The 25042-nt window shown below is 39.1% G+C and overlaps 1 protein-coding gene across 1 annotated transcript in view; it reads right to left on the bottom strand.

Annotated features, from left to right (window-relative positions):
• Positions 1-6816: 6816 nt before the first annotated feature.
• The window catches only part of LOC107828549 (putative 3-hydroxyisobutyryl-CoA hydrolase 3), a 50536-nt gene continuing 32310 nt past the window's right edge, over positions 6817-25042 (bottom strand). The window contains exons 10-15 of the mRNA XM_075253529.1: positions 8158-8300; positions 7813-7873; positions 7611-7709; positions 7430-7534; positions 7306-7347; positions 6817-7085 (exon numbers count right to left, since the gene is read on the bottom strand). Of these exons, the coding sequence (XP_075109630.1) occupies positions 6957-7085; positions 7306-7347; positions 7430-7534; positions 7611-7709; positions 7813-7873; positions 8158-8300 (579 nt within the window). The 3' untranslated portion in view covers positions 6817-6956. The remainder of the gene's footprint in view (positions 7086-7305; positions 7348-7429; positions 7535-7610; positions 7710-7812; positions 7874-8157; positions 8301-25042) is intronic.

The raw sequence follows: 25042 nt of genomic DNA, 5'->3' as shown, positions 1-25042 counted from the left end.
GATCCCTATAGCTTGAGTGTATCGAATCATTTGTTGCTAGATTCGAGGCGTTCGGACACCGATTCACAAGGCAAGAGCTTGTTGGAGTAGAGATTTGCGCGGTTTGAGGTAAGTAACATTTCTAAACTTGGTTCTGAGGGTATGAATCCCTGAAATTACATGCTATGTGATTGGTGTTGAGGTAACGCGCATGCTAGGTGACCGGCGTGTGGGCGTGCACCGTGGTAATTGTTATTTAGTCGATTCCATAGAACTGTGTTGCTATTTTATCTAAATATCATTACTATACTCTATGTGTTAGAGCACTTGAGCTGTGATTTATTCTAGAAATCATGTTTAGGCTATGTGGTGGTACTATTGGAACCTACAGTGGTCCTTCTTTACTGTTGAGCTATTTGCTTAATTGCAGTTGTGTACTTAGTCGCATTCATCATTACATATCATATCTTAGTCTCTGTTATCATACATTGTCACATCATGTATCATTGATTTGGGCTGCTTAGCATGAGTGTTGTGAGCCCGAGAGACTGGAGAGATAGATGACTAAGTGAGGCCGAGAGCTTGTTTGTAAGTGATATTTATGGGATCGGGTTGCACGCCGTAGCAGGATTTATTGATTCATGCCATGATTGTCTTATTATAGTGCTTGGGTTGGATCTACCCCTCCGGAGTCTGTACACCCACAGTGAGCGCAGTTGCTATTGATTCATGATATCTGATTCGGGCTGCGTCTATCCTGTACAGTGCTGTGTGATTGAGTGTGATGAGTGACAATTGAGACAGTTAGGTTGAGTACTCTGAGGATGTGAGTACGCGAGGCCTTCCATTGTGTTACATCACATACGATGTGCATATTGGCATATAGATATAGAGATGACATATTCCTCATATCATTCAGACTTGACATATTTTATATGTTCTGAGTTTAATTGTTAAGTCTGGAAGCATGTCTACATTCTTGTACTGGTACCTGCAAATTATGAGTTTCTCTGAGATATTACTATCATATGTTTCATAAATTTTTGTAGTATTTAGTTATGTATTTGGACCGTATTGTTCAGATTCATCACTGCTTTTCGTCCAAAGGTTAGACTTGTTGCTTATTAGGTTGGTTGTACTCACGCTACACTCTGCACTTCGTTTGCAGATCCAGGTGTTTCTGGGCATGTTGGTTGTTGATCTCAAAGTTTCAGCCATTCAGAGATTATCGAGGTAGCTGTCTTGGCATCTGCAGACTTGACTCTCCTCCCATATCCCTCAATTTTACTTATTCAGTTCTATTTTCTTAGATAGTGTATCAGACTGTATATTTGTATAGATGCTCATATAAACAGTGACACCTAGGTTTTTGGGAAATTCTATATTAAGATGTGACATTTTCATCTAGTTTTATGAGACTTTTACTTACTTGTGAGCTATGACATTTTCATCCAGTTTTATGAGACTTTTACTTACTTAAGCTTATTTCTGTATATTTTAAATTTCAAGATATTGGTATGTGTGAGTTGTCGGCTTGCCTAGTATCATGATAGGCACCATCACAACACTTGGGATTTTGGGTCGTGATAAGTTGGTATTAGAGCCTACATTACATAGGTCTCACGAGCCATGAACAGGCTTAGTACAGTCTTGTAAATCGGTACGGAGATGTCTGCACTTATCTTCGAGAGGCTACCGAACCCTTAGGAAAACTCCATATTTTTGTATTCTTGTCGTGCGAATTTGTTGATTCTGGGAACTAAAGTTCTGTTATTCTATTCTCTCACAAATGGTAAGGACACATGCTATCAGACCAAGAAGACGTCCACCAGTACCACCAACTAGGGCAACGAGAGGCTAGGGTCACGGTAGAGTCAAGGTGCAGCTCGTACAATAGCTAGAGAAACACTTGAGATCCACCAGTTGCTCAAGCTTAGGAGCACGTTCCAGATGTGGTTGAGCCGGTAGGGTTAGCTCACGCATCAGTTATACCTTTTGTGATTCTAGACCTTCAGGAGGATTTGGCCAGATATTAACTATTTGCACTAGCCTAGTTCTGGCGGTTTTTGTTCAGGCTGCGCCTGCCATTTCTCAGGCCGGGAAAGGTACTCAAACTCCCACCACTCATACTCCAAAGCAGGTAGTGCAGGGACTTCAGATATTGGGGGTACTACCAGCCCAGTCAGTTGCAGTTGCTCAGGACCAGGTGGGTCCCGTCATGAGTGATGAGGAGCAGTAGAGACCAGAGTGATTTGGGAGGCTCCAACCTCTATCATTCAATGGGTCTGAGTTAGAGGATGCTCAGAACTTCTTTGATAGGTGCCAGCGGATTCTTTGTACGGTAGGTATTGTGGAGAGTAGTGGAGTCTCCTTTACTACTTTTCAGCTGTCAGGGGATGCCTTTAGATGGTGGAGGCCTATGAGAGGAGTAGGACAGCCGGTGCAACACCACTTTCATGGCATGGGTTCTCTATTCTCTTCTTGGAGAAGTTTGTGCCAAAGACTCGCAAGAAGGAGCTGCACAGGCAATTCGAGTAGCTACATTAAGAGGGCATGTCTGTGGCCCAGTATGAAATGAGATTTTCAGAGTTGGCTCGTCATGCAGTTTGGTTGGTCCATTCAGAGGGAGAGGATTATGAGGTTCATTGATGGCCTCACCTATCAGTTGCGTTTTGTTATAACTCTGGAGAGTGTATCAGGTGCTAGGTTTGATGAGGTGGTTAATATTGCTCGGCAGCTAGAGTTGATTTGTAGTCAGGAGCGTGAGGAGAAAGAGTCCAAGAGGCCTCGTGGTTCGGGTGGTTTCAGTGTTTTTTCTTCCAAGGGTCAATTCTACCACAACAGGAGTCGTCCTTATAGGCCCGCTCAGATGGCTCGTCCAATTCATCGTGGTACATCATCTAGCCATGGTTCAATAGTGCTCGATCGAGTCAGTCATCTTTTAGTGCATTCCCAACTTAGAGTTCATCTCGTGCACTTTCAGTTCAGGGTTCATCTACACTAGGTACCTCTGGTAGTTATTCTGGTTCTTGGTGTCCGCCTCAGTACTTGCCACCATTTTTTGAGAGGGTTTGTTTTGAGTGTGGAGAGTTGGGTCATGTAAAGAGGCAGTGTCCCCGCATTTTGGGAGGTCGAGTTCAGTAGAGAAGTTAGGATGCGACTTCAACATTAATTACTTTACCACCCGCTCAGCCAGCTCGGGCAGCTAAGGGCCGCCCTAGAGGGAGAGGCTGATCAGGCGACAGTCAGGCTTGATTCTATGATATTCCTGCCAAGCCAGAGGCTGTTGCTTCAGACATATTGATCACATGTATTATCCTAGTATGCCACATGGATGCTTGTGTATTATTTGACCATGGTTCCACTTATTCGTATGTATCATCATGTTTTGCTCGTTATCTTGATATGCCCCGTGAATCCTTAGTTTCATATGTGCATGTAAATACGTTAGTGGGCGATTCTATTATTGTGGATTATGTATATCGGTCATGTGTAGTGACTATTGGGGGATTGGAGGCTAGAGTTGATCTCTTATTACTTAGTATGGTCGATTTCGACGTGATTTTGGGTATGGATTGGTTGTCTCCATGTCATGCTACTCTGGATTGTCATGCTAAGACCATGACGCTGGCTAGATAGGGGTTGCCAAGGATCGAGTGGAGAGGTTCTCTACATCATGTTCCCAGCAGGGTGATTTCATATTTGAAGGCCCAACGATGGTTGGGAAGGGTGTCTATCATATTTGGCCTTTTTAAGAGATGTTGGTACTGATATCCCTACTATTGATTTTGTTCTAGTGATGTGAGACTTTCCGGATGTGTTTCCTGTAGACCTGCTGAGCATGCCACCCAATAGGGATATTGACTTTGGTAGTGACTTTGTACCAGACACTCAGCCCATTTCTATTCCTCCGTATCATATGGCACCAACTGAGTTGAAAGAATTGAAAGAGCAGCTTCAGGATCTTCTTGATAAGGGGTTTATTAGGCTTAATGTGTCGCCTTGGGGTGCACCGGTTCTGTTTGTGAAGAAGAAGAATGGTACTATATGAATGTGCATCGACTATAGGTAGTTGAACAAAGTTATAATCAAGAACAAGTATCCTTTGCCACATTGATGATCTATTTGACCAGCTTCAGGGAGCGAGGGTGTTCTCTAAAAATTAGTTGAGGTCTGGTATCACCAGTTGAAGATTCGGGACTAGGATATTCTGAAGACAACATTCAAGGCCCGTTATGGTTACTATGAGTTCCTTGTGATATCTTTTGGGCTAACCAATGCCCCAACAACATTCATGCATTTGATGAACAGTGTATTCCAGCCATATCTTGATTCTTTTGTCATAGTATTCATTGATGATATCCTGGTACTTACGTAGCTAGGAGGAGCATGTCCAGTATTTGAGGATTGTACTACAACGGTTGAGGGAGGAGAAACTTTCTGCCAAGTTCTCCAATTGTGAGCTTTGGGTCAGTTCGATGGCGTTCTTAGGGAACGTGGTGTCCAGTGAGGGTATTGAGGTGGATCCAAAGAATATAGAGACGTTACAGAGTTAGCCAGACCGTCTTCAGCTACTGAGATTCAGAGCTTTCTCGGCTTGACTGGATATTATCGTTGCTTTGTGGAAAGTTTCTCGTCCATTGCAGTGCCTTTGACCAGGTTAACCCAGAAGGGTGCTCCATTCAGGTGGTCGGATGAGTGTAAGGAGAGCTTTCAGAAGCTTAAGACTGTCTTGACCACATCTCCAGTTCTAGTTGTGCCTTTAGCGTCAGAATCTTATACACTGTATTGTGATGCTTCACAGATTGGTATACGGTGTGTCCTGATGCAGGAGGATAGAGTGATTGCTTATGCTTTGCGCCAGTTGAAGCCCCATAAGAAAAACTACCTTGTTCATGATTTAGAGTTGGTAGCCATCGTTCATGCATTGAAGATTTGGAGGCATTATCGCTTTGGTGTGTCTTGTGAGGTATTTACGAATAATCAGAGTCTTCAGCACTTGTTCAAATAGAATGATTTAAATTTGAGGTAGCGGAGATGGTTGGAGCTGCTAAAGGACTATGATATCTCCATTCTGTATCATCCCGGGAAGGCCAATGTAGTGGCCGATTCCTTGAGTAGGAAGGCAGTGAGTATGGGTAGCCTTTCTTTTATTCCTGTCAGTAAGATGCCGCTTGCATCAGATGTTCAGGCTTTGGCCAATCAATTTTTGAGATTAGATGTTTCGGAGCCCAGTCGGGTTCTAGCTTGTGTGGTTTCTCAGTTTTCCTTATATGATCACATCAGAGAGCGCCAGTATGATGATCACCATTTGCTTGTTCTTAAGGACACGGTTCAGTATGGTGATGCTAAGTAGGTTACTATCGGGTATGTTGGGGTGTTGAGGATGCATGGTCGAATCTGTGTACCCAATGTAGATGGGTTGCGTGAGTTCATTCTTGAGGAGGCTCACAGTTCACGGTATTCCACTCATCCGGGTGTCGCGAAGATGTACCAATACTTGAGGCAACATTATTGGTGGAGGAGAATGAAGAAGGATATAGTGGGTTTCGTAGCTTGGTGCCTAAACTGCCAGCAGGTGATCTCTTTGAGATCGTTGCATTCAGACCTGATTGTCTTCTGTCTTCGGCTCCATGTGTTGCTTTCTCATGTGAACATTTAATATAAACATATTTTACCATATACAATGATAATGATTAATAATTTTGTTCCCATATATGTATTCAGAGTTAGTTGGCATTAGTTAATGCATTTCATAATTTTGTTTCTAAATCAGCCATGCAATGGGAGGGCAATGAAAAGCTGAAATTTTTGTGTAATTTTTTTTCTTTTTGAAATGGGTGTGAACAAATAGGGTTATAGTGTTTGTGGGTTTTGTTCTAAAACTTAATATTGATGGTGGTGACAATGGTGCCAATGATAATTTTAATGGCGGAACTTTAATGGAGAAGATGACTAAAAGGGGGGTTGGGGAAGATGAGAGATAGGTTGGGAAGGGGACCTTTTATATTTTCTTTAAATAAGTATTAATTAATTTGTAAATTACGCATTTTTTGTCATGACACGTGTTAGAACCTTATTGGTGCGTGATATCACACATATTTTAAAAAATTGGTCAACAAAAAAGTGGTGTGTCTAAGACACACTTTAAAAAGGTTGAGCGTGTAAAATATTTTCGTCCGCAAAAAGTATGTAACAGGAATTTGATCCATAGTACAGGGTAACTTAACTATTTTGCATGGTTTTTGTCAGTGCGGCTAACCGACTCATCCTAGGACATACAAATACGTTAGCTAGATCAATGCTACTGCCCAGAGATACAGATAGGTTGAGAAGTATATGATCGTTTCAAGTTTAGAGTCTTGCTCCGGTCTTGGGATTTTGTCTCGGATGACGTAACTATTAAGCTGACTTAAATCTCATACGATGAGCTTTCTGAGGTTTGAAATTAGTTAGACATGGCATGCGCTTGTTATTTCAATTATGTTGTAGGTGATTTGATGGAATGTTGACAACTTTGATACTCTTGTTATTATAGGATTTTCATAGTGAAAGGAGGTACGCAAACTAGGTAGAAAAAAGTGACAACAAAGAAGAATCTAACAAAAAAGGGAAATTCTTGAAAAGTAATACACATTGGACAATATCAACATCTAAAACGATATTATCTTAGAGAAGTGACTATAAGATTTAATAGAGACTACGTACAATAGAGTATAGGGTCCGGCCCTTCTTCGGACCCCGCGCATAGTAGGAGCTTAGTGTATCGAGCTGCTCTTTAAGTGAGTTTAAGATTTAATAGTGTTCACAAAAAAAAATCACTGTCAAATGAGCACATAAATAAATTTTCATGACATAAATTCAAAGAGCAATTATAGTGTATGAGTTGCAGTAGATCGTAAAAGAACAAATAGAGATCGTACATTTTGATTTATTAAGCACTGTATATATGTGTAAAAGTTCTTTCATATATAGTATCAAAGTTTGGAGCTTTTCAACTGTGATCTATCTGGAATTTCCAAGTAGCCCCAGCGATCATCGTGGACCACTTCAGAAAACTGCATTACAGTCGCATCTTGTACTTGCTCCAACTTTGATGGTTCCCACTATATATATGTAGAAAATAATTAGAACAGCACTTGACGTATGTTTTTCAAAACAAAGTTATAAACTTTGATAATCTTTTTTTTTTTTTTTAAATTACATTAGCTCGTTGTTGAAAAGTTAGATAAATATTGAAGATGCTGGACAAAAGGCGCAAATTTATGCTTGGGTTCGCTGAAAGTGCTGATACGTTTTGCGTTCTATATATATGATTAATCGTACCTTAAACTTTTTGCCTTTGTCAAAAAAGATTGCTTTACCACCCTACAAGTTCAATCAAATCAGAAAGTGAAGATCAAATTAAAGAGGTAAAATTTATATGATGTGAAGATTGCAGCATATATACCTCGTAGAAATCGTTGTAATTGAATGATCTTAGTACGATGCGACTACTAATATTAAATTCGCGAGACAAACACTGTCGAAGTGATTGCTTCCGTCCTTCTCTAATCTGTAAAACACTAATGTGTTAACTTTTATAAAAGAAGCAACAGATGATCAATTCAATAGTCGGCAGTTAATATTACAGATCGTAGTGAAATCTTAAGGCTTGTTGGTGAGGCAAACTTCATAGACTTTATTGCATTAGTGATCCACTTGTCATCCATTCCAGTTGCTTCTTTTTCCTACCAAAAGCAAGAGGTTAGAAGTAAATAAATATGTTTAGTTCACTCATATATAATAATTAGGAGATATATATATAAGAGAAAGATTTCATGAATAACTTACCAGTGCAGATAGTATATCTTCAACTGTGTCCTTGCCAAAGCAATGATTGATAACTTCAAGTCTATTTTGGTGATTGCATACAAGGAACAAATTAAATTAAGATAAGCCATTAGTAGGATGAAAGTACGTAGATTAAGAAAAAAATTATTGGAAACTGCTTCTTGCAATATACTAAGTTACATTGCATTCCATTCCTTTGGAAAATGACACAGTTTTTGTCTAATATTTGAAATCAGACATATCCATTTCTTCCTGAGCTAACCAACAAATAAAAATGTGCTAAAGTCATACATATAGCTAGAAAATATATCAATAGAAATAAATATTAGAAGAAAATAGCATTACCTTTTCAAACTACTTCCTTCTTTCAACTCTGGATTACGAGCGAACTCTTTTATGATTCTTGAAACGTCCAACTCATGAGCAAACTCTAATGATTTGTTTGATGAGAATGCTTGACATAATGCATCTTCCATTGACTCTATATCCTACAATTAAAAGATTCAGTTGTGCTTTTAGAATATATGACCAATTAACGTGAAGTAATCAGCTGATCCAAAGAGTTGCTAAATGTTTTGCAGGAATGTTGGTGTACAAATACAACTACACGTAATGGACTGTTTTAATTATGTTTGATTTGATATATGCTATATTTCATGATTCTCATGATACATATTTGTATTAAGGCTAATCTATGCAAAGATTTAATCCGTAAATACTAGTTAAGAGACTTATGTGTTTTGATGTGTGGCTATAATTTCATAGTTTCGTACATAATGTGCCTTGCATTTTACATGCTTTAATGATAAATTACACTTTATTTGCGCATAATGGAGTCTATTTTATATGTAGGTGAATTGGAGATGAAAGTAGAGCAAAACGGATACTTAAACGTCAAAGGTGTGCTCGAGAACAGTGAAAAGGAGAGACCTGGTGAGGCCAGCCAAAGGCCAGTATTATATGATTTGACTATGCATATAAGATGATATAGGTTAATCCGTGTGACTGGTTATGTGTTCTCCATACACTTGAAAATTGTATTGAAAACTAATTTTTTGGTTGATAATGGTAAAGTATTTATGAATGATTAGTACCAAGAGGGTACTTTACAAAAGACAATGTCAAGTTCACTGCATTAAATACAACATCATAGACTCCAAAGCCTTCCCGGAAATAAAGACTAAAAAATAGATTTTCCAATGGCTGCTTACTACACTAAAAATATTGTGTTCGAAAATTGTTCAGCTGAGCACATATTATGTTTTGATTATTAAGAAACAAAATTGATTGTGTTGTAGAGAACCAGGTTTCATGTTCCAGGTTGGTGTGCTACTAGACTGGTATCTGCAGACATGAAATACGAATGCCAAGATGTAATGACCTAGCTGGTTGTTTCGTGTATTTTAGCCCTGTTACCTTCCCTATGTGTATTTGTTGTTATGTGACTTCTGGGGATGGTTAGTTTAGTTTCGGAAAGGCTTTGGAGTGAATTGGAACACTTAGTTCCATAGTTAGAAGCTTAAGTTGTAAGAGTTGACTAAGGTTTGACATTTGTGTAAATGATCTCGGATTCGTATTTTGATGGTTCCAATAGGTTTGTATGGTAATTTTGGACTTAGGCATATGTCCGGAATTGGATTTGGAGATTCCTGGGTTGATTTGGCCCTAAATGTTGAAAGCTGAAAATTTAAAAATTTGGAAGGTTCACAGGTTTGATTGTGGGTTGACTTTGGTGTTAACAGATTCAGATTTTGGTTCGGAAGTTGTAATAGGTTCCTTTTGTCATTTGGAATTTTTGTGAAAAAATTAGGTTCATCCTGGATTGCTTAGTCTTGAATCGGACACTTGGTTTGAAGTTTGAATATTTGTTTAAACTTAGGAGACATTCTATTTGTGTTTTGGCATTTGATTCATTGTTGTGGTGTTACCCTATGTGTTAGGAGGCTTTGGATAGGTTGGAGTAGCGTTTATGAACTTTTTGGTGTGACTGGACGGGGTCCTAGGGAGCTCGGGTGGGCTTCGGGCCACCCGGAGCATTTTGGACAATTACAGATTTTGCTAGTGTTATATCTTCATCGCGATCGCGGGGTTGGGTCAATTGTGAGCTGGGCAGTTTTCTTTCATCGGGTTTGTGTATTCGTGGATCAGCTAGGAGCTGGGGGTCTATTGTCTATGCGTTTGCGATAACATGTTAGCGTAGGGTCAGGTTGGTTCTTCATCGCATTCGCAAGGTGGTGTCTGCGAACGCGAAGGTATATTTTGAGGCAGTCTTTTTTGCGAGAGCACGTGCCGCGTTCATGAAGGGCACACCTGGCCAGACCTTTTCATGGGAGCCTAAGTTCAAGGTTAGACATATACCACAAGAGACACTAAAGCGTTTCTTTCAAACTTCTTAAAGCTAAAGCCACTACCTTTATTAGACCTAGTACCATAGAGGACTCACAACAGTCATCTGATTGAGTAGTAGAGGACATTGGAGCTCTCACTCCTCTGAGCACATGATCCTGGTCGCATCCATAGGAGAAAAGAAGGAAAAAATTTGAATCTTTTTTTTTTTAAAAAAGAATGAGAATTTTGGAAGCAGCAAAGCTGGGTTAGGTTGAAGGATGTAGCTCATATCTGGTATAACAATTTATTGTTAGGAATGCTTATTGGTGCATCCCTGATGACATGGAGTATACCAAGGCTTTCATGGAGTAGTTCTTCCTAATTGCTTTAGAGACGAGTTGACTCGAGCATTCTAGAGATAATACATATGAAAAATATGATCATGGATAAATATGATGTTTAAATATACTTAGGGCTATGCCCCTTACTTGGTTCATGATGAGAGCATGAGGAATAAGAGGCTCGTTGAGGGTTGAGAGATCCATTATTTAGGGTCTTAGAACATTTGATGTGCACTATGACTTACATTTGAGGCTAGACACTGCTAGGAGGATTGAGGTGAGAAGATAGGAGAGAAGCGTACCTCTCGAGAGGATAGCAAAAAGATAAAGATAATAGGATATACCATTTAGTTGAGGCACTAGTTCTGGCTAGGCATCTAGATCATATGAGAAGCAAAAAGGCTTTATGAGTTCATCAGTGTTATTTAAGCAACCATCAGCTAGGTTCTTAACTTAAATAGGACTATAGAGGTTATGTATAGTCTGAGTCATCAGAATGTAGATAGTCTATCCTCGCAGTTGATGTTTGATTATAATTCTAAATTGTATGGTATTACTTGCCTTATATTTTGATGTAACAATAATAATTTGTGGGACATTTGAGCTTAATTAAGTTACTTTCATGGGTAGGAATACTTGGACATAAAGTGGAGAGAAGTTGCAAAAAGTGGTACAAAAAATGATAGAGTAGATCACGAAAGGAACAAGGCCACGAGACAGCCATTCCTTAGCACCATAGATAGCATGAGGCGATGCCAAACACGGAGAAGATGTCGTGCCTACAGTGTGAGGCACCCTTATATAAAGTCAGTTTAAGGCGCGAAGCGCCATCGACCCTGTTCGAGCTGGTTTCTTCTCTTTTTCAGTTTTGGACTTGGCTAATTCAGCCTAGGCTTTATCCTACCCTATAAATACTCTCTAAACTCGTTTTTACGGGATTGGATATATTTCAGAGGCAACAAAGGCTATGGAACACGTGTTGTAATGACCCGACTAGTTGTTTTGAGTATTTGCACTTCGCTCGGTATTTTGAGGGCTCGAGTATCTTCGCATGATATATTATGAGTTACATAAATCGACGGTGTTTGTTTTCAAGTTATCTGGAATCGATTTGGAAGAATGAACTTCAAGATTTAAGCTTTAAGTTGGAAAAGTTGACCAAGTTTGACTTCTTAGCATTTGACCTCGGAATGGAGTTTTGTCAATTCTGTTAGCTTCGTGGGTGATTTTGGACTTAGGAACGCGTTCGGATTTTGATTTGTAGGTCCGCAGTTGAGTTAGTCATGAAATGGCGAAAGTAAGATTTTTGGGAAGTTTGACCAGCAGTGGACTTTTTTATATCGGGTTCGGATTCTAATTCTGAAAGTTAGAATAGGTCCGTAATATCAAATGTGACTTGTATGTAAAATTTGAGGTCAATCGGAGGTGATTTGATATATTTCGACATCGGTTGTAGAAGTTGAAGTTTTAAAGTTTATTGATTTTGACTTGAGTTGTGATTCATCGTTTCGAGGTTGTTATTCGTAATTTGAAGCTTCAAGTAGGTTTATTTTGTCATATGGAACTTTTCTGCAAAATTTGGCGTCATTCGGAGTTGATTTGATATGGTTCGGATGCTTGGTTGCAATATCTATAAGTTCTTGAAGGTCATGATGATTTGTATGTGTTTTGGCATCTGATTTGTGGTTTTAGTTGTTATTTTGGTTTTCTGATCGTGCGAGCGAGTTCGTGTTATATTTCTAGACTTGTGTGGATGTTTGGTGTGGAGTCCCGAGGGCCCAGATGAGTTTCGTACGCGTTTCAGAGTGTTGGAAGAAGGTTCAGCTGTGTTGGTGTCTCTGCTCTCACATTTGCGAGATATTTCTTGCTTTTGCAAAGATGGGCTAGGGCAGGGGAGTTCTCAATTGCAAACAACATCATCGCATTTGCGATAGCAGCTTCGCATTTGCAACGCCAACTGTCGCTTTTGTAAAAGACTCTGAGCTCGCATTTGCGAGTCTTCTGTCGCATTTGCAACTTGAGAAGGGTTGGTCAGCCATCGCTTTTGCGATACTTTTGTCGCATTTGCGAGCATCGCATTTACGATCATGATGTCACAAATGCGACGTCTGAGGCTGCTATTAAGATTTTCATTTCCGGACTTAGCTTCATTTTATCATATTTTGAACCCTAGGTCCGAGAAGAGGAGATTTTATGAAAGGATTTTCATACCAAATCATTGGGTAAGTACCTTTAATCATTTCCCAACTACATTTCATGATTATATATAAGATTTAACATCAAATTCATGAGAATCTAAAGGAAAATTTGGGGAAAATTGTAAAATCTTTCAAAAATTTAAATTGATGATTTGAAGGACGAATTGGTACCAGCTTTGTAAAATTTTCAAAATTTTTTTCCCAAAACGTGTATTTATTGTAAAATCTTTCAAACAGAACGTGTATTTATTCGTACCAGCTTTGTAAATTCCAAGTCTTAGAAGCTCATGAGTTGTACTATTAGATCCTGGGTAAATTTTTAAATGTTCAGTTATCTATTCTCTATTTTCTTATAATCTCTATTGAGATGTATTATCTGTTAGTTGACTTACCTAACGGGTTGAGTTAGGTGCCATCACGACCAGTGATTTTTGGGTCGTGACAAGGTTGTATCAGACCACTAGGTTCGTAGGTTCTACGAGTCATGAGCACGTGTCTAGTAGAGTTCTGCGGATCGGTATGATGGCTTCTATACCTATCTTCGGGAGGCTACAGAGCATCTAGGAAAATTTCTTCTTCTTCTTTCCTTATCGTGCGACCTTGTTTGAGCTTGAAATCTACGACTTTGACTCTTCCCAATCGCTCATATGCAAAGTTGTGCACTCAGTATTCGCTATGCACTGACAATCAGTGATGCTGCAAATAGATTACGATAGGCTATGGATGCTTGATTATTATCGCGATGTGTTGTCTAGACTCAGAAGCAGGTGTAGTGTTAAATCTTCTAGTCGTTCATTTGTGGTATGAGGCGGGTTCATATGTCTGGTGGGTAAGCACAGATTTGGGAAGATTGGTTGGTGGCCTGGCTATTGTGATTAAAGTGGGTTCATGGCAAAGTGTCGGTTTGAGTATAACCGGTGGACGATCTCCTGCATGATGAGTTTGGGATCGTGTGTCTAGTATGTCTCGTATGAGGTTTCCATTCAGTGGAGTGCATATGTTATCATTTCAGAGCATTTGGGGCAGTTGTTTGACTATTGCAATGATGGGTAAGCACTTATAGTGACTTCGAAGTGTTCTATGATCGGCACTGCATGAGTTTTAAAGTATTCAGCTAAATAGCTGTGCGGGATCGGGGCATGCTGTGAAGATATGGTACTTTGGGGTGCTAACATCGTTCTATGGCTTCGAGCTAAGTGGTGGAGTTTTCTAATGATGATCGGATTGTAGGATTATAGGCCATATCAGTTTCCGGACCGAGGGATTGCATGGTAAATTCTTCAAATGGTCATATGTTGGTGAAGCACGGGTTGCTCGACGTGTTTAGCTGTGTGTTGAAGATCAGAGTAAGATGAGTGGTTATCGAGAACGTTCTGGCGAGTTCCAAGTCTTATGTAGCCTTTAAGGACTTTTGAATTTTTCTACATGTGGGCTTGAAAACGGTAGCAAATGGTAATCGGATCTGCGGTATTTCCTTGTCAAGAAAGGTTTACGTGTAAATGTTGGGGTGATGTAAGAAATGGCTTTGGGTTCCCAGGAAGTTCCCTTAAGGCGGTCATATCGGATTGAGTTACTCTCGGGTTGGCGGTCTGCGTGACTCGGTTGAGTTAGAGGCGATTAGTTATGATTACTCGATTATTTGTTACTGAGTTCTGAAAAGTTTATCATGGTTATGACCACGGTTGGAGTTGATGTCTTTCTACAGGTATAGAAGCTATATTGTGTATGGAGGTGTTCCCCTGGATTGAGTTAAATGAAAGATTCTCGGTTGATGAGGTGTTCAATTTGCTTATGGTTCAGAGTTGACTATGAGATTTTCATAGTATTACGAGTTATCATGTTAGAGGCGACGCGTTGTGTGGGGTTGAAAAGTTGAATGTACAAGGTTGCAGTTAGTTTTGGAGGGAAGTATATGAGTTCTTAATGATACAGCCAATTTCGGGTGTTTAAGGCTTTGATGGCACCGTGTGTTTCCACCGGGGGAGAGTTCGGCTGTTGGCAGGCATAATGTGTTTTGACTTATGGGTGTTTTGCCGTGAGATAATGGAGTATGAGTTACGTGTCGACCATCAGAGTAGTGGTGTTGAGATTGGATATGAAGATTCTGATATTCGTGAGGCTTAGAGACTAAATGTTCTTATTGCCAGACTATTCCTTGATTGCGAGTTGTGAAGAAATATTAAGGATTGGATGAATGATAGTAGGTGTTATGGAAAGGTTGCTATGGACATTTGGAAGGTTAATTGCATGTTTGGGAATGATTGGAATTTGGTTTAGGGATTATTTTGAGCCTAATGAGAATGTGTATTCTGTATCAGATTGGATTTGCTTGCTCTTGCGCAGTTGTTGCCACGTGGATATCATCGGGCGGAATAGATGTTATTCGTGCCTTGGTTTATGTTATATGTTTCTCTCTTATACTATAATGGATTGTGAGGGTTACATGGTTCTTCGCACGCATATTGTGATTTAGTTTAGGCCTCATGGCACTATGGGCGAGGTGGCCTTCGTGATGTTGCTTTACGTATTGCACCATAGTTGTGCTTGTCCTTCTCAGTATTGTTTGTTCTTAATAATTTTCCCACAGTTATATTTTTGTGCACTTTGCTGTGTTTGATGTTGACGCACATGTGATCAATGAGCCCGAGTATTATGGCTCGATGGGTACCCTATGTGGATCGATATAATGGGATCGAGTTGCACACTGCAACGGTACAGTAATGAAATGTGACTCCTTATTCCCGTTTCGTGTATTTTGCTTTCACCTTGTTAGAAATAGTTCATAGTAAAGTGCAAAAATTTCCCTGCTTGTTCAGCTTATTTAGTAGTCTTCTTATTTAATTTTCTTACTGTTATCTGTCATGTCTAGATTGTTACTTGTTAGTATACAAAACCAGGTTGTGAGGGGATCCATATGATTATTGTTGATACTTGTCGGTGTGGCTGTTTGCATTGGCTGAGATGAGGTTTCTAGACCTGAGATTTGCGATATTGTATTGGGATGAGGAAGTTTTGGAAGAATAATACTATATTTTGTTGAGGATTTGGACAATGGCCCTGGTCGGGTGAGTGAGTTTCTTGGCTTATTGATCAGATGAGTAGTTAAGCGGTTATGCATGTCTTTCATCATCGGTAGGGTATGAAGGTTTTTAACGAGGTTCTAATCAATATGAGGTTTGCTACCGACACCGGATTTGTTTTGGGCAGTAATGGTGGTCAGCAGTTCCTACTGTGAGTGTCGAAGTGATGGGGTATGTTTACCGTGAAAATGGTAACAACAACTAAAATTGTTAATGAGATTCTAAAAATACGTGATCTATTCCCGAGCTAGTTGTTAGAGCAGTTAATGCCAAGAACGCATACTATAATGATGCAATGCGAGCTAAAATGAGACAATAATCAAACTGAAGGGGCCTGTTACCCGAATGCAAAGCCGGTCGATAAGGACCTCGGGGTTTGGATTCGAATCGAGCTCGAGCTATCAGGGGAAACCAAGAATAGGATAACAATTAAGGATTCGATCAAGCGAGGCTCTTTATGGCCAGTATTGCGCAGTATAGCATGAAACAAGTAAGAAGACAATAGATATTAAAGTGGCCTTGGGCCAGTGAGAACAAGCAAAATAGGAGAAAATAGAGAGAGAGAGAGAGAGAGAGAGAGAGAGAGAGAGAGATTAGTGCATTTGTGGAGAAATGGAGCAACATTATCCCTTTACAAAGTGGTATGGGTTCCCCTTATATAGGTGAGGGAACACGGTATGGTACAGAATGCATTAAATGTAAAGATACGAGGATGGGACAGCTAGACATGACACTAGAGCCTATTGATTCTAGCTGCTTGCCTCGGGAGTTCCCCGTCTTTGTAACCTTTGCTGGGTCGTGGACAGATCCCCTAACCTCGGAGCCTCTGCAGGGCCGCGGATGATCCTTGAGATAAGGAGCCCGATCATGATCCCACAGCCTCGAGGCACTGACACGACATTCCGAATATACCTTAATGGCGGGAAATGGATTCCACTAATTTCACCGCATACAGATAGTCTTCGCTTTTCCTAGAATGAATTAAAAGGAAACGATATTGAATCATCCTCTCGAGGTCATTATTGCCATGACGTCAACCGTCTAAGAGCATTATATGCCATGCCCTAGAGAACCGTGCAGGGCCGCCGTCAAATGCGGTAATCAAGAAACCTGCGAACTGGTATAGGCTCGTCTCTTCTGCTTTCCCAGCGATTCCTATAAATGCACTGGTTGCTAGATACTCTCCATCTTCACCCTTGTTTCAGGCCTGAATCAGAATTTTGCTATTTGATATCTTCACATCTTTCCCTCTTTTCACTAAAAGGTTTTACCATTTTTCATGGCTAGGACTTCTAGGACGTCCCTTGACAGAATGATACTGCGTCATTGTCCCGATTACCTAAGGGGGAAAACAAATCGATTCCCACTTTAGAGCAATGGACTCCTCCCGATATTGACACGTCAAAGGATTTAGACATTGAGACTCCCTCGTCTACGTCGGGTCGATGCGAGCACGTATTTCGATATGTTAGTGTCGTGACCAATACTGACAAAGTGAAGGAGGACTGCCGATGGAGCGAGGCAGTGGAGGTAGAGATACCCAGCCCCAGCGACAACATTACCGACTTTAAGGCTGGCTTTCTTTACATATATACTTACCCATTCACCCTGGGTCCTAATAAATCTGTCGAATCTCCTCCTTTGGATATCGACCCAGTTATCCTTAACTTCTGCGCCTGATATCGGGTGACCCTCGGTCAGATCTACCCGTCCTTTTGGAGGATCGTGTTAATGCTCAGGCACTTTACCGAAGGGGTTACAGGCGAGGTTTTTACCCTTAGCCATTTGATCAGATTGTACCGCCCTCGGCTGTATCGAGGCTTAATCAAGCTTCGACATCGGTCCAAAAAGTCTTTCTTCATGAGTGTTGATGAGGGGAAGGACCGGGGATGGATGAGCAGGTTTATTCAAGTGAGGACCTCGGATATCATCCCGGCCCGGAGGATGCCCTTTCCAGAGCGATGGATCGATCGACGTAAGTGAACTTCCCTTTATCCACTTCACAATTACTCTTTTGTTTGTCACAATAACCCCTTTGTGCTCTCTCTAGCCGCTACTTGGCATCCCAAGGTGGTCCCAGATTTGGATGGATGGATCAGGCTTTTGGATGAAAGGTTCCTGTATCGTATTCGGTCTTGGACCGTCATGGATAAGGAGTGTTGGGTGGCTAAGAATCATGGTGAGGTTTATTTACCACTCGTGTGTGAGCACGTGATTTTTGCCTTAACGAAAACTACTCCAAAATAAATCAAAAAATAAAATAAATTTCTTTTACTGTGTAATTTTTGAATTTGCGTGGTGTTAAATATTTGTGTTATGTCCGTAAATGTTTACTTTGTCATAATAAAATGAAAAATAAAATAAAATACATGTTGCATGCATATAGGATTTAATTATGCATTTAAAAGATAATTTAAATAAAATCACAAAAATATGCGATAGTTCTATTTTAAATATTTCACTGTGTGATTGATGTTTTGTCTATGTGTTAAATAATTGTTATAGAGTAATTAATATATTTTTGTGAAGTTAAAATTGTTTTATAATTAAAATTGGAAATTTAAATTAGAAAAATGAAATAGTTGAAAAAGGAATAAAAATCGGACCTGGATTTAAATCCAGGCCCAAGCCAAATTACCCCCTTTAGCCCAATCCAGGCAGCCCAAGTCCGGTCCAGTCCAAAGCCAAGACCAAACGACGACGTTTGGCCACATTTATCAAGGACCATTGGATCAAATCCAACCAACGGACGCGATTTCATCACCTTTACCCGTAACCCGTAACCCGATCCAGTGACCCGACTCAGTCCGACCCCAACGTTAAACCAAACGACGTCGTTTGGATTAGTGGATTGATCCCGGCCCTTCATCTTACTTGATCGGACGGACAATACCAATCCACCCCACCCCTATATAAGTCCCAAGCCCTACCCCGGCCCCTAACTGAACACCCCCCTCCTCTCACTGTTCACCATCTTCCTCAGACCCTCCCACCTAACCCTAGCCGCCCTAAGACCCCAAAGCCTGAAACCCGGCGGCATCAACGCCGCCGGTCACCAAAATAACACCCTAAGATCCCCCTGAACATCCTCTACACGAATATGACCTTAGTTTCCTTCGAATCAGGCCCCAACCCTTCGAATCTTAAATCGAAGGTTGGCCTGAAAACCTGATCTTCTCCGATGGCTTCCAAAATAACACCACAACTTCCCCTAGATACCCTCATCATGGATCTGTTAGTTGCATGGTTCGAATCATACTGGAACTACTCGAATCTTCATTTGAAGATTCGAGTACAACCTGACCTTATCCCAACCTACTTCAAACCCACACCAGTTAACCCCCTGACCTCCCTCGTGCCTAGAACATCTTTGGTTTCCCTCGAATCTAACCAGAAATGAGTAAGTCCCAAATCGAACTTTCAAGAACCCTAAAATACCAAACTTTGGATTCTGTCCAGATTGAATAAAGATTGAGTTTTAATCGACCTTAGTCGAAGTATTTTCAGTGGAAAATACTTCGACTAAGGTCTGTTTGATTTCAAACAAAGTCCAAATCCAAGTCGAGTTGAGTTCATTTGAATTTAAAGGTTCAGAGGCAATTTCTGTTTCTTATGAGCATTCTATGAGTATTCTATGTTTGTTTTCATTAGTCTGTTTAATTTTTCATATTTTTTTAGTCAATTCTGTTATACTGTCTCAATACTCGTCTATTGGATCAGAATCATACTATTGTTTCTATTGTTTACGAATGGTCATAATATGTGTAATCGACTCGATTAAGTTCGTCGATTAGTTGTTTTGTAAATTCTTATTGCCATTAATGCTGTTTGTAATACCCTGTTTATCCGTTTGGAATTATTTATTGTCATTGAACTCAGTCAATTAGTTCTTCCCAATTAATTGATTCTCTTTTAATAATTCAGAAAGTTTGTCAATGGTATGTATATATTGTTTTCTGAACAGGGCATTGTCAGTATATTGACAATGCTCCTGTATTTGTTTGCTTTTAGTTCAGTTTTGAATTTCAGTTGAAATAATCCTGCATGTTCTGTGTAATGTTAAGGGTGTTTTATTCAGTGTTCAGTTGAGAATCCCCTGTTTAAATTCAGTTCTTGTCAATCAGTTATTAGAAATGTGATATACTGTCTAAAAATCATAGGATTGGTTATAGCTGTAAATCAGAAGGATAATTAAGTTTATACAGATTATAGAATCTGTTTTACAGTGGGTTCTGATTTTTCAGTAATAACAGTAGGTTTTCAGGGGTACTACTGGTAATGAAACAGTGAGGTAATATGATATAATAGAGGGCTGAAAGTGGTATGTTAATGACTATTAGTTAATGATACTAATGGGGAACAAGGGATAATGGGCTGCTAGAAATCAGGAAAAAGTTAACTTGATGGGATTTAAAGTAGTAAAAGCAGATTTTAATGGAATTTTTTCTGTTTTTAAAAGATAAAAGGGGGTCCGGGCAGCACTTAAAAAGGGGGGACAGACCTGTATAAGATAGAGGGAATGGGGACTGATTTAAAAAAGGGAGTTTTTTCAGAAAACTTGAAGAGAGTTTAAGAGTTTTTTTCAGAACAGAATTTAGACAGACCTTAAGAGTTTTCAGAAAGAGAGAAATCAGTTTTCAGACAGAAATTTTAAAGTTCAGTTTTCAGAGAGATTAGAACAAGGAAAATTGAGATCTTGGGCAGATTTTAGGAGATTGAAAGAGGAAAATCAAGCAGAAACAGAAATCTGAAAAGGAAGATAGAAAGAAAGGAAAACAGAAACATTAAAACAGAATTCTACATCGGAAGTTAGTATTGAAATTGATTCTGTGTTTAAAAATTGAAATTTTTTAGTCGGTTTTGTTCCAAGTCTCAGAATCAGAAATGTCATTCTCTTCATTAAATCTGTCCGGATTTGTTCAATATCGTTGTTCAGTTAAAAACGTGAAACTTCCTAAAAGTACTGTCACTGTGCATCTGGGTTCTTCGGGTCTTATTGTTGCTCAAACCTGTGGAAAGACTGCTATTCCATTGATTTTGTTACTGCTGCTACTGCTGAAATTTACTCCTTCTACCTTCATTTTCAGGTACATGTTTTTTAAATTTTAAGTTGGAAAGAGATTCAACATGACTCATCAATGAAGCTTGAATTGAACTTTTTTTTTATTTTGTCCAAATTCATCAGTTTAAATTTCATTTTTTTGTTTCATGTTAGTTAATTAGTAGTGAATTCAATTTGATAGCTATGAGCTAATTGTCTTACTTTGAAAGTTCGTATAAAGCTTTGTAATAATGTTAGTCCTTCATCTCATTAGTTTAATTATATTTGAACTGTCAAGGCAAGAAACATGACATAAAGATTGGCTATTTACTAGGCCTTATGGCATTGTTAGAATGGAGTAAAAATATCAAAACTATATTGCTAGTTTATTCTTATACATGATTTAGTTATGGATGGAATGATATAAGTTGTATATTCTTATGTGGTATGATAACAGGTATTTATAGAACCATTAGTGGATAGTAAGTTGAGTTGTTATGGCTCATTACGATGTTAAAGTGCTACGAATGTTTCAAGACATACAAATAGGTGGCATGTAAAGCAATGTTGTTAATTAATTTGTACAATAATTCCCTTTATTATCAATTTGATGCCTATTTACCATCCTAAATAAATAATTAGGCCTATTAGATTAAAAGCACGTATATGAGAATAAGATGAGATATACAAATTGCAACACTTTTATCAACGACAATTAAAAATAGGACTTGCACTAAATAGAAATAATAAAAGTTCTTTAAAAAAAAATATTCTTCCCTTTATAAATCATTTTTAGTTTCATATACAATTCATTATTGGGCATGTAGATATATATGTTGTATTTGTGAAAAATAGTATTAATCATGTTCTTATTCTTTATTTTGAATTTGAATAGTCTTGGATGAACATGTTATATGCGGAAATTATAATCAACGGGCAACATTCAATAAATTGCGAATTCTTTTTCAAGAATTAAAGGGTATCTTAAATGAAGATTTCTCCTAATATAATAAACAATTTGTGGAAAAATCCCTAATATCATTACAAATATTTTGCGCAATTAGGGATACGTTCGCGTACCCTGATTATATTTTTAAAAGCAAAAAATTCGGATTATGCGTACGCGCAATTTCGAGCAAATATTTAATAAAAGGATTTTTCCAAAGGCGTTAAATCAATTTCATAAAAATCCGAGATGTACGGTTCACTATTTAAGAAAAAAAACAAATATTCTTGATTCGACACAATTTCGAAAAATGATTGTTTAATAAATATCTTACCAAAAGTTATCGTGTACACGTACGCGTGACACAATTCCGCATTTTTAAATTTATAACACGAATATACGTACGCGTAATTCGATTCAAAGAAGGGTCTTCAATCACAATAAGTATAAGCGGTAGTAAAATCATGTAACATCAATATATTTAATAAAAATCAAGATAATTAATCCAATAATAAAAACAGTTAAGCGACCGTGCTAGAACCACGGAATTCAGAAATGCCTAACACCTTCTTCCGGATTAACAGAATTCCTTACTCAGGATTTCTGGTTCGCAGAATAATAAACAGAGTCATATTCTCCTCGATTCAGGGATTGAAATTGGTGACTTGGGACGCCTTAAAATTCCCAGGTGGCGACTCTTAAATAATTAAATAAATCCCGTTTCGACTGTCCTTTAATTGGAGAAAACTCCCCACGCGCCCCGCGGGCGCGGTAAAAAGGAGGTGCGACAGCTCTGGCGACTCTGCTGGGGAACTCAAACCAGTGTTATTGTAACCCAGAACCATTGGTTCAGGGTTTAAAGAATTCGAGCTTAAAATATCTGTGTTAATTGGCTTTATTTACTATATGATTTTCAACTGTTTATATGCTAATATGCTAATTTTTTTTACCACTTTAATATTATTTGAATTGTGAATATATACAACTGCTACGAAACCCCCTTCTTTCTAAGTCTTCTGAATTTATGGTGTACACGTGCGCGTGACCCACCTTTCTGTTAAAGTCATACCAAATAAGACGGAGTTGGGACAAGTAACTAGGCCGGGCAGACTTTCGTGCTCCCGGTACGTTGCCCCCGCTTCGGCTCAAACTGTCCGTTTGGGTAAGCCAGGTTTAGAACAATCAACCTAAGGTTTTACACTTAGAATAACTCAGCCATGTACCGGATCCCTAGTAGGAACGTCTATTTGCATCATACACATTTGGCCTTGGAGACTCAACACAGGAGTTGGGTCTGTCTAGGACAGGTGAACCCAAAATTAAAAGACCATCATGATGCATCCTATTTGTTACTTGTGCATTCATTTGCCTCGAACATGCTTGTTGACCAGCTTAAATAAAATCATGGTAAGAAGAAAGGAATAAAATGGGTTGTTTTAAAAATTTCGAAAAAATATAGTTTTAAATTTTGAAATAAAGGTATTTAATAAATAAATAAAAAAATTCGAAAATGATTTTTTTTAGTATAAATTTTCCAAAATGAATTTTGACTTTATTAAAATTAAATTTCAGATACAAAATGAGCACCACACAAAGTCCCTCATCCACAAGTACGGAAGAATTTCTATGTCAGCTTCAAATGTGGTGGTATGATTTAGGCGAAGACGGTCAAAAATGGGTCGTCAAGCATTTGGGAAATCTCACGGACATTATGAAAGTTGAACCTCGTGATGATCTGATTACGGCGTTAGTAACTTTCTGGGATCCTGTTCACAATGTTTTTCGTTTCTCTGACTTCGAGCTTACTCCTACATTAGAGGAGATAACTGGCTATGTTGTTTTGACGGAAGTTTAAGAAATCAAAGCTTGATATTCACAAAGGCTCCTTCGGTACATCGATTCTTCGGTCTTCTGAACATCAACAGTCAAATCAGGAAAAGCAATGTCATCAATGGATGTTGTTCTTTCAACTTTTTGTATTCAAGGTTCGGAAAGTCAGATGGGTTCGAAATTCATGAGAAAGGCCTTACTAATAAGCAAAACAAAGACACTTGGCATGTGCACCGTCGATTTGCTTTCATGGTGGCTTTTCTAGGAGTCATGGTCTTCCCAAATAAAGAGCGAACAATTGATATTCGCACCGCAAAAGTTGTGCAAATCCTCACCACTAAAGAAATCACACCTTTGTCCCCATCATTCTATCAGATATTTATCGGGCTTTGACTTTATGCAAATCAGGAGCAAAAGTCTTCGAAGGATGCAAAATTTTGTTGCAAATGTGGATGATTGAACATCTCCAACAACAGCCCAAGATCATACAGTATGGGTCAAACAATGATAATTGCATCGAAACCTATGAGGAAACAAAAAATTATCAGGTTCCAGAAGGGATAGAAGCATGGGTATCTCATCTAAAGGCTTTAACGGCAAATCAAATTGAATGGACCCTGGGATGGCTCCCGATGAGGGAAGCAATACATATGTCAACCTCAAATAGTTATCTACTACTATTGGGATTAAGAAGCATTCAGCCGTATGCACCACTAAGAGTCCTAAGGCAACTAGGGAGATATCAAATAGTTCCTGATGATGAAGATTTGAGTATGCAAGTAATCGAATTACACCCAGAAGCCACTATTCCCGAAGCTCTACTTCAGCAGATGTGGAATGGGTGCCGATACTTGAAAAGTGATACTCAAGTCCTAGACGCTACAATGGGTGAGATAAATCCTGGAAATGCAAGGTGGTTCGAAAAACGGTCTCACGTGGATGATGTACCAGAACCTGAGCTAAAAAGGCCAACAAAAAGACCCCATGTTCAAAACTTCAATGATAAAATCCAAGAGCGGTTGATCTGGGGAGAAAAAGAAAAAGGGTACAAAGCAACTATCCATGCCCTAAAAGAAAATATAAGAAGCCTCAGTTTGGAGAAAGATTTGCAAGAACAAGAAGCCGAAGGCGAGAAAAAGAGTCTAGCTTGTGAGAATGAAAATCTTCATGCTCGATTCCAAAAAATGAAAAGAGTTTCTGAAACGCCAAAGAGGAGCTGGAAGGATCAAAAAACCATCGCCAATCTCTTTGAAAAAATGCAAGATTATGATTCCATTCTTGCGGAAAACGAAAGGGCATTGAGCAAAGCAAAAGAAAGGATCCAACAATTAAACGAAGAAGCCAGATCTAACAAAGAACGCCAAGATAGGCAATCCGAAAAAGACAAGGCCCAATTCAAGAAGGAAAAAGACTATTGGATGCGATCAGAAGACCAGCTTCGTGCACAACTAGAAGAGGCAAGAAGA

Source organism: Nicotiana tabacum, chromosome 5 (genome assembly GCF_000715075.1).
Source record: "Nicotiana tabacum cultivar K326 chromosome 5, ASM71507v2, whole genome shotgun sequence".
Classification (NCBI taxonomy): Eukaryota; Viridiplantae; Streptophyta; class Magnoliopsida; order Solanales; family Solanaceae; genus Nicotiana; species Nicotiana tabacum.
The sequence above is the reverse complement of the archived record's forward strand: the minus strand, read 5'-3'. Positions and strand labels throughout refer to the sequence as shown.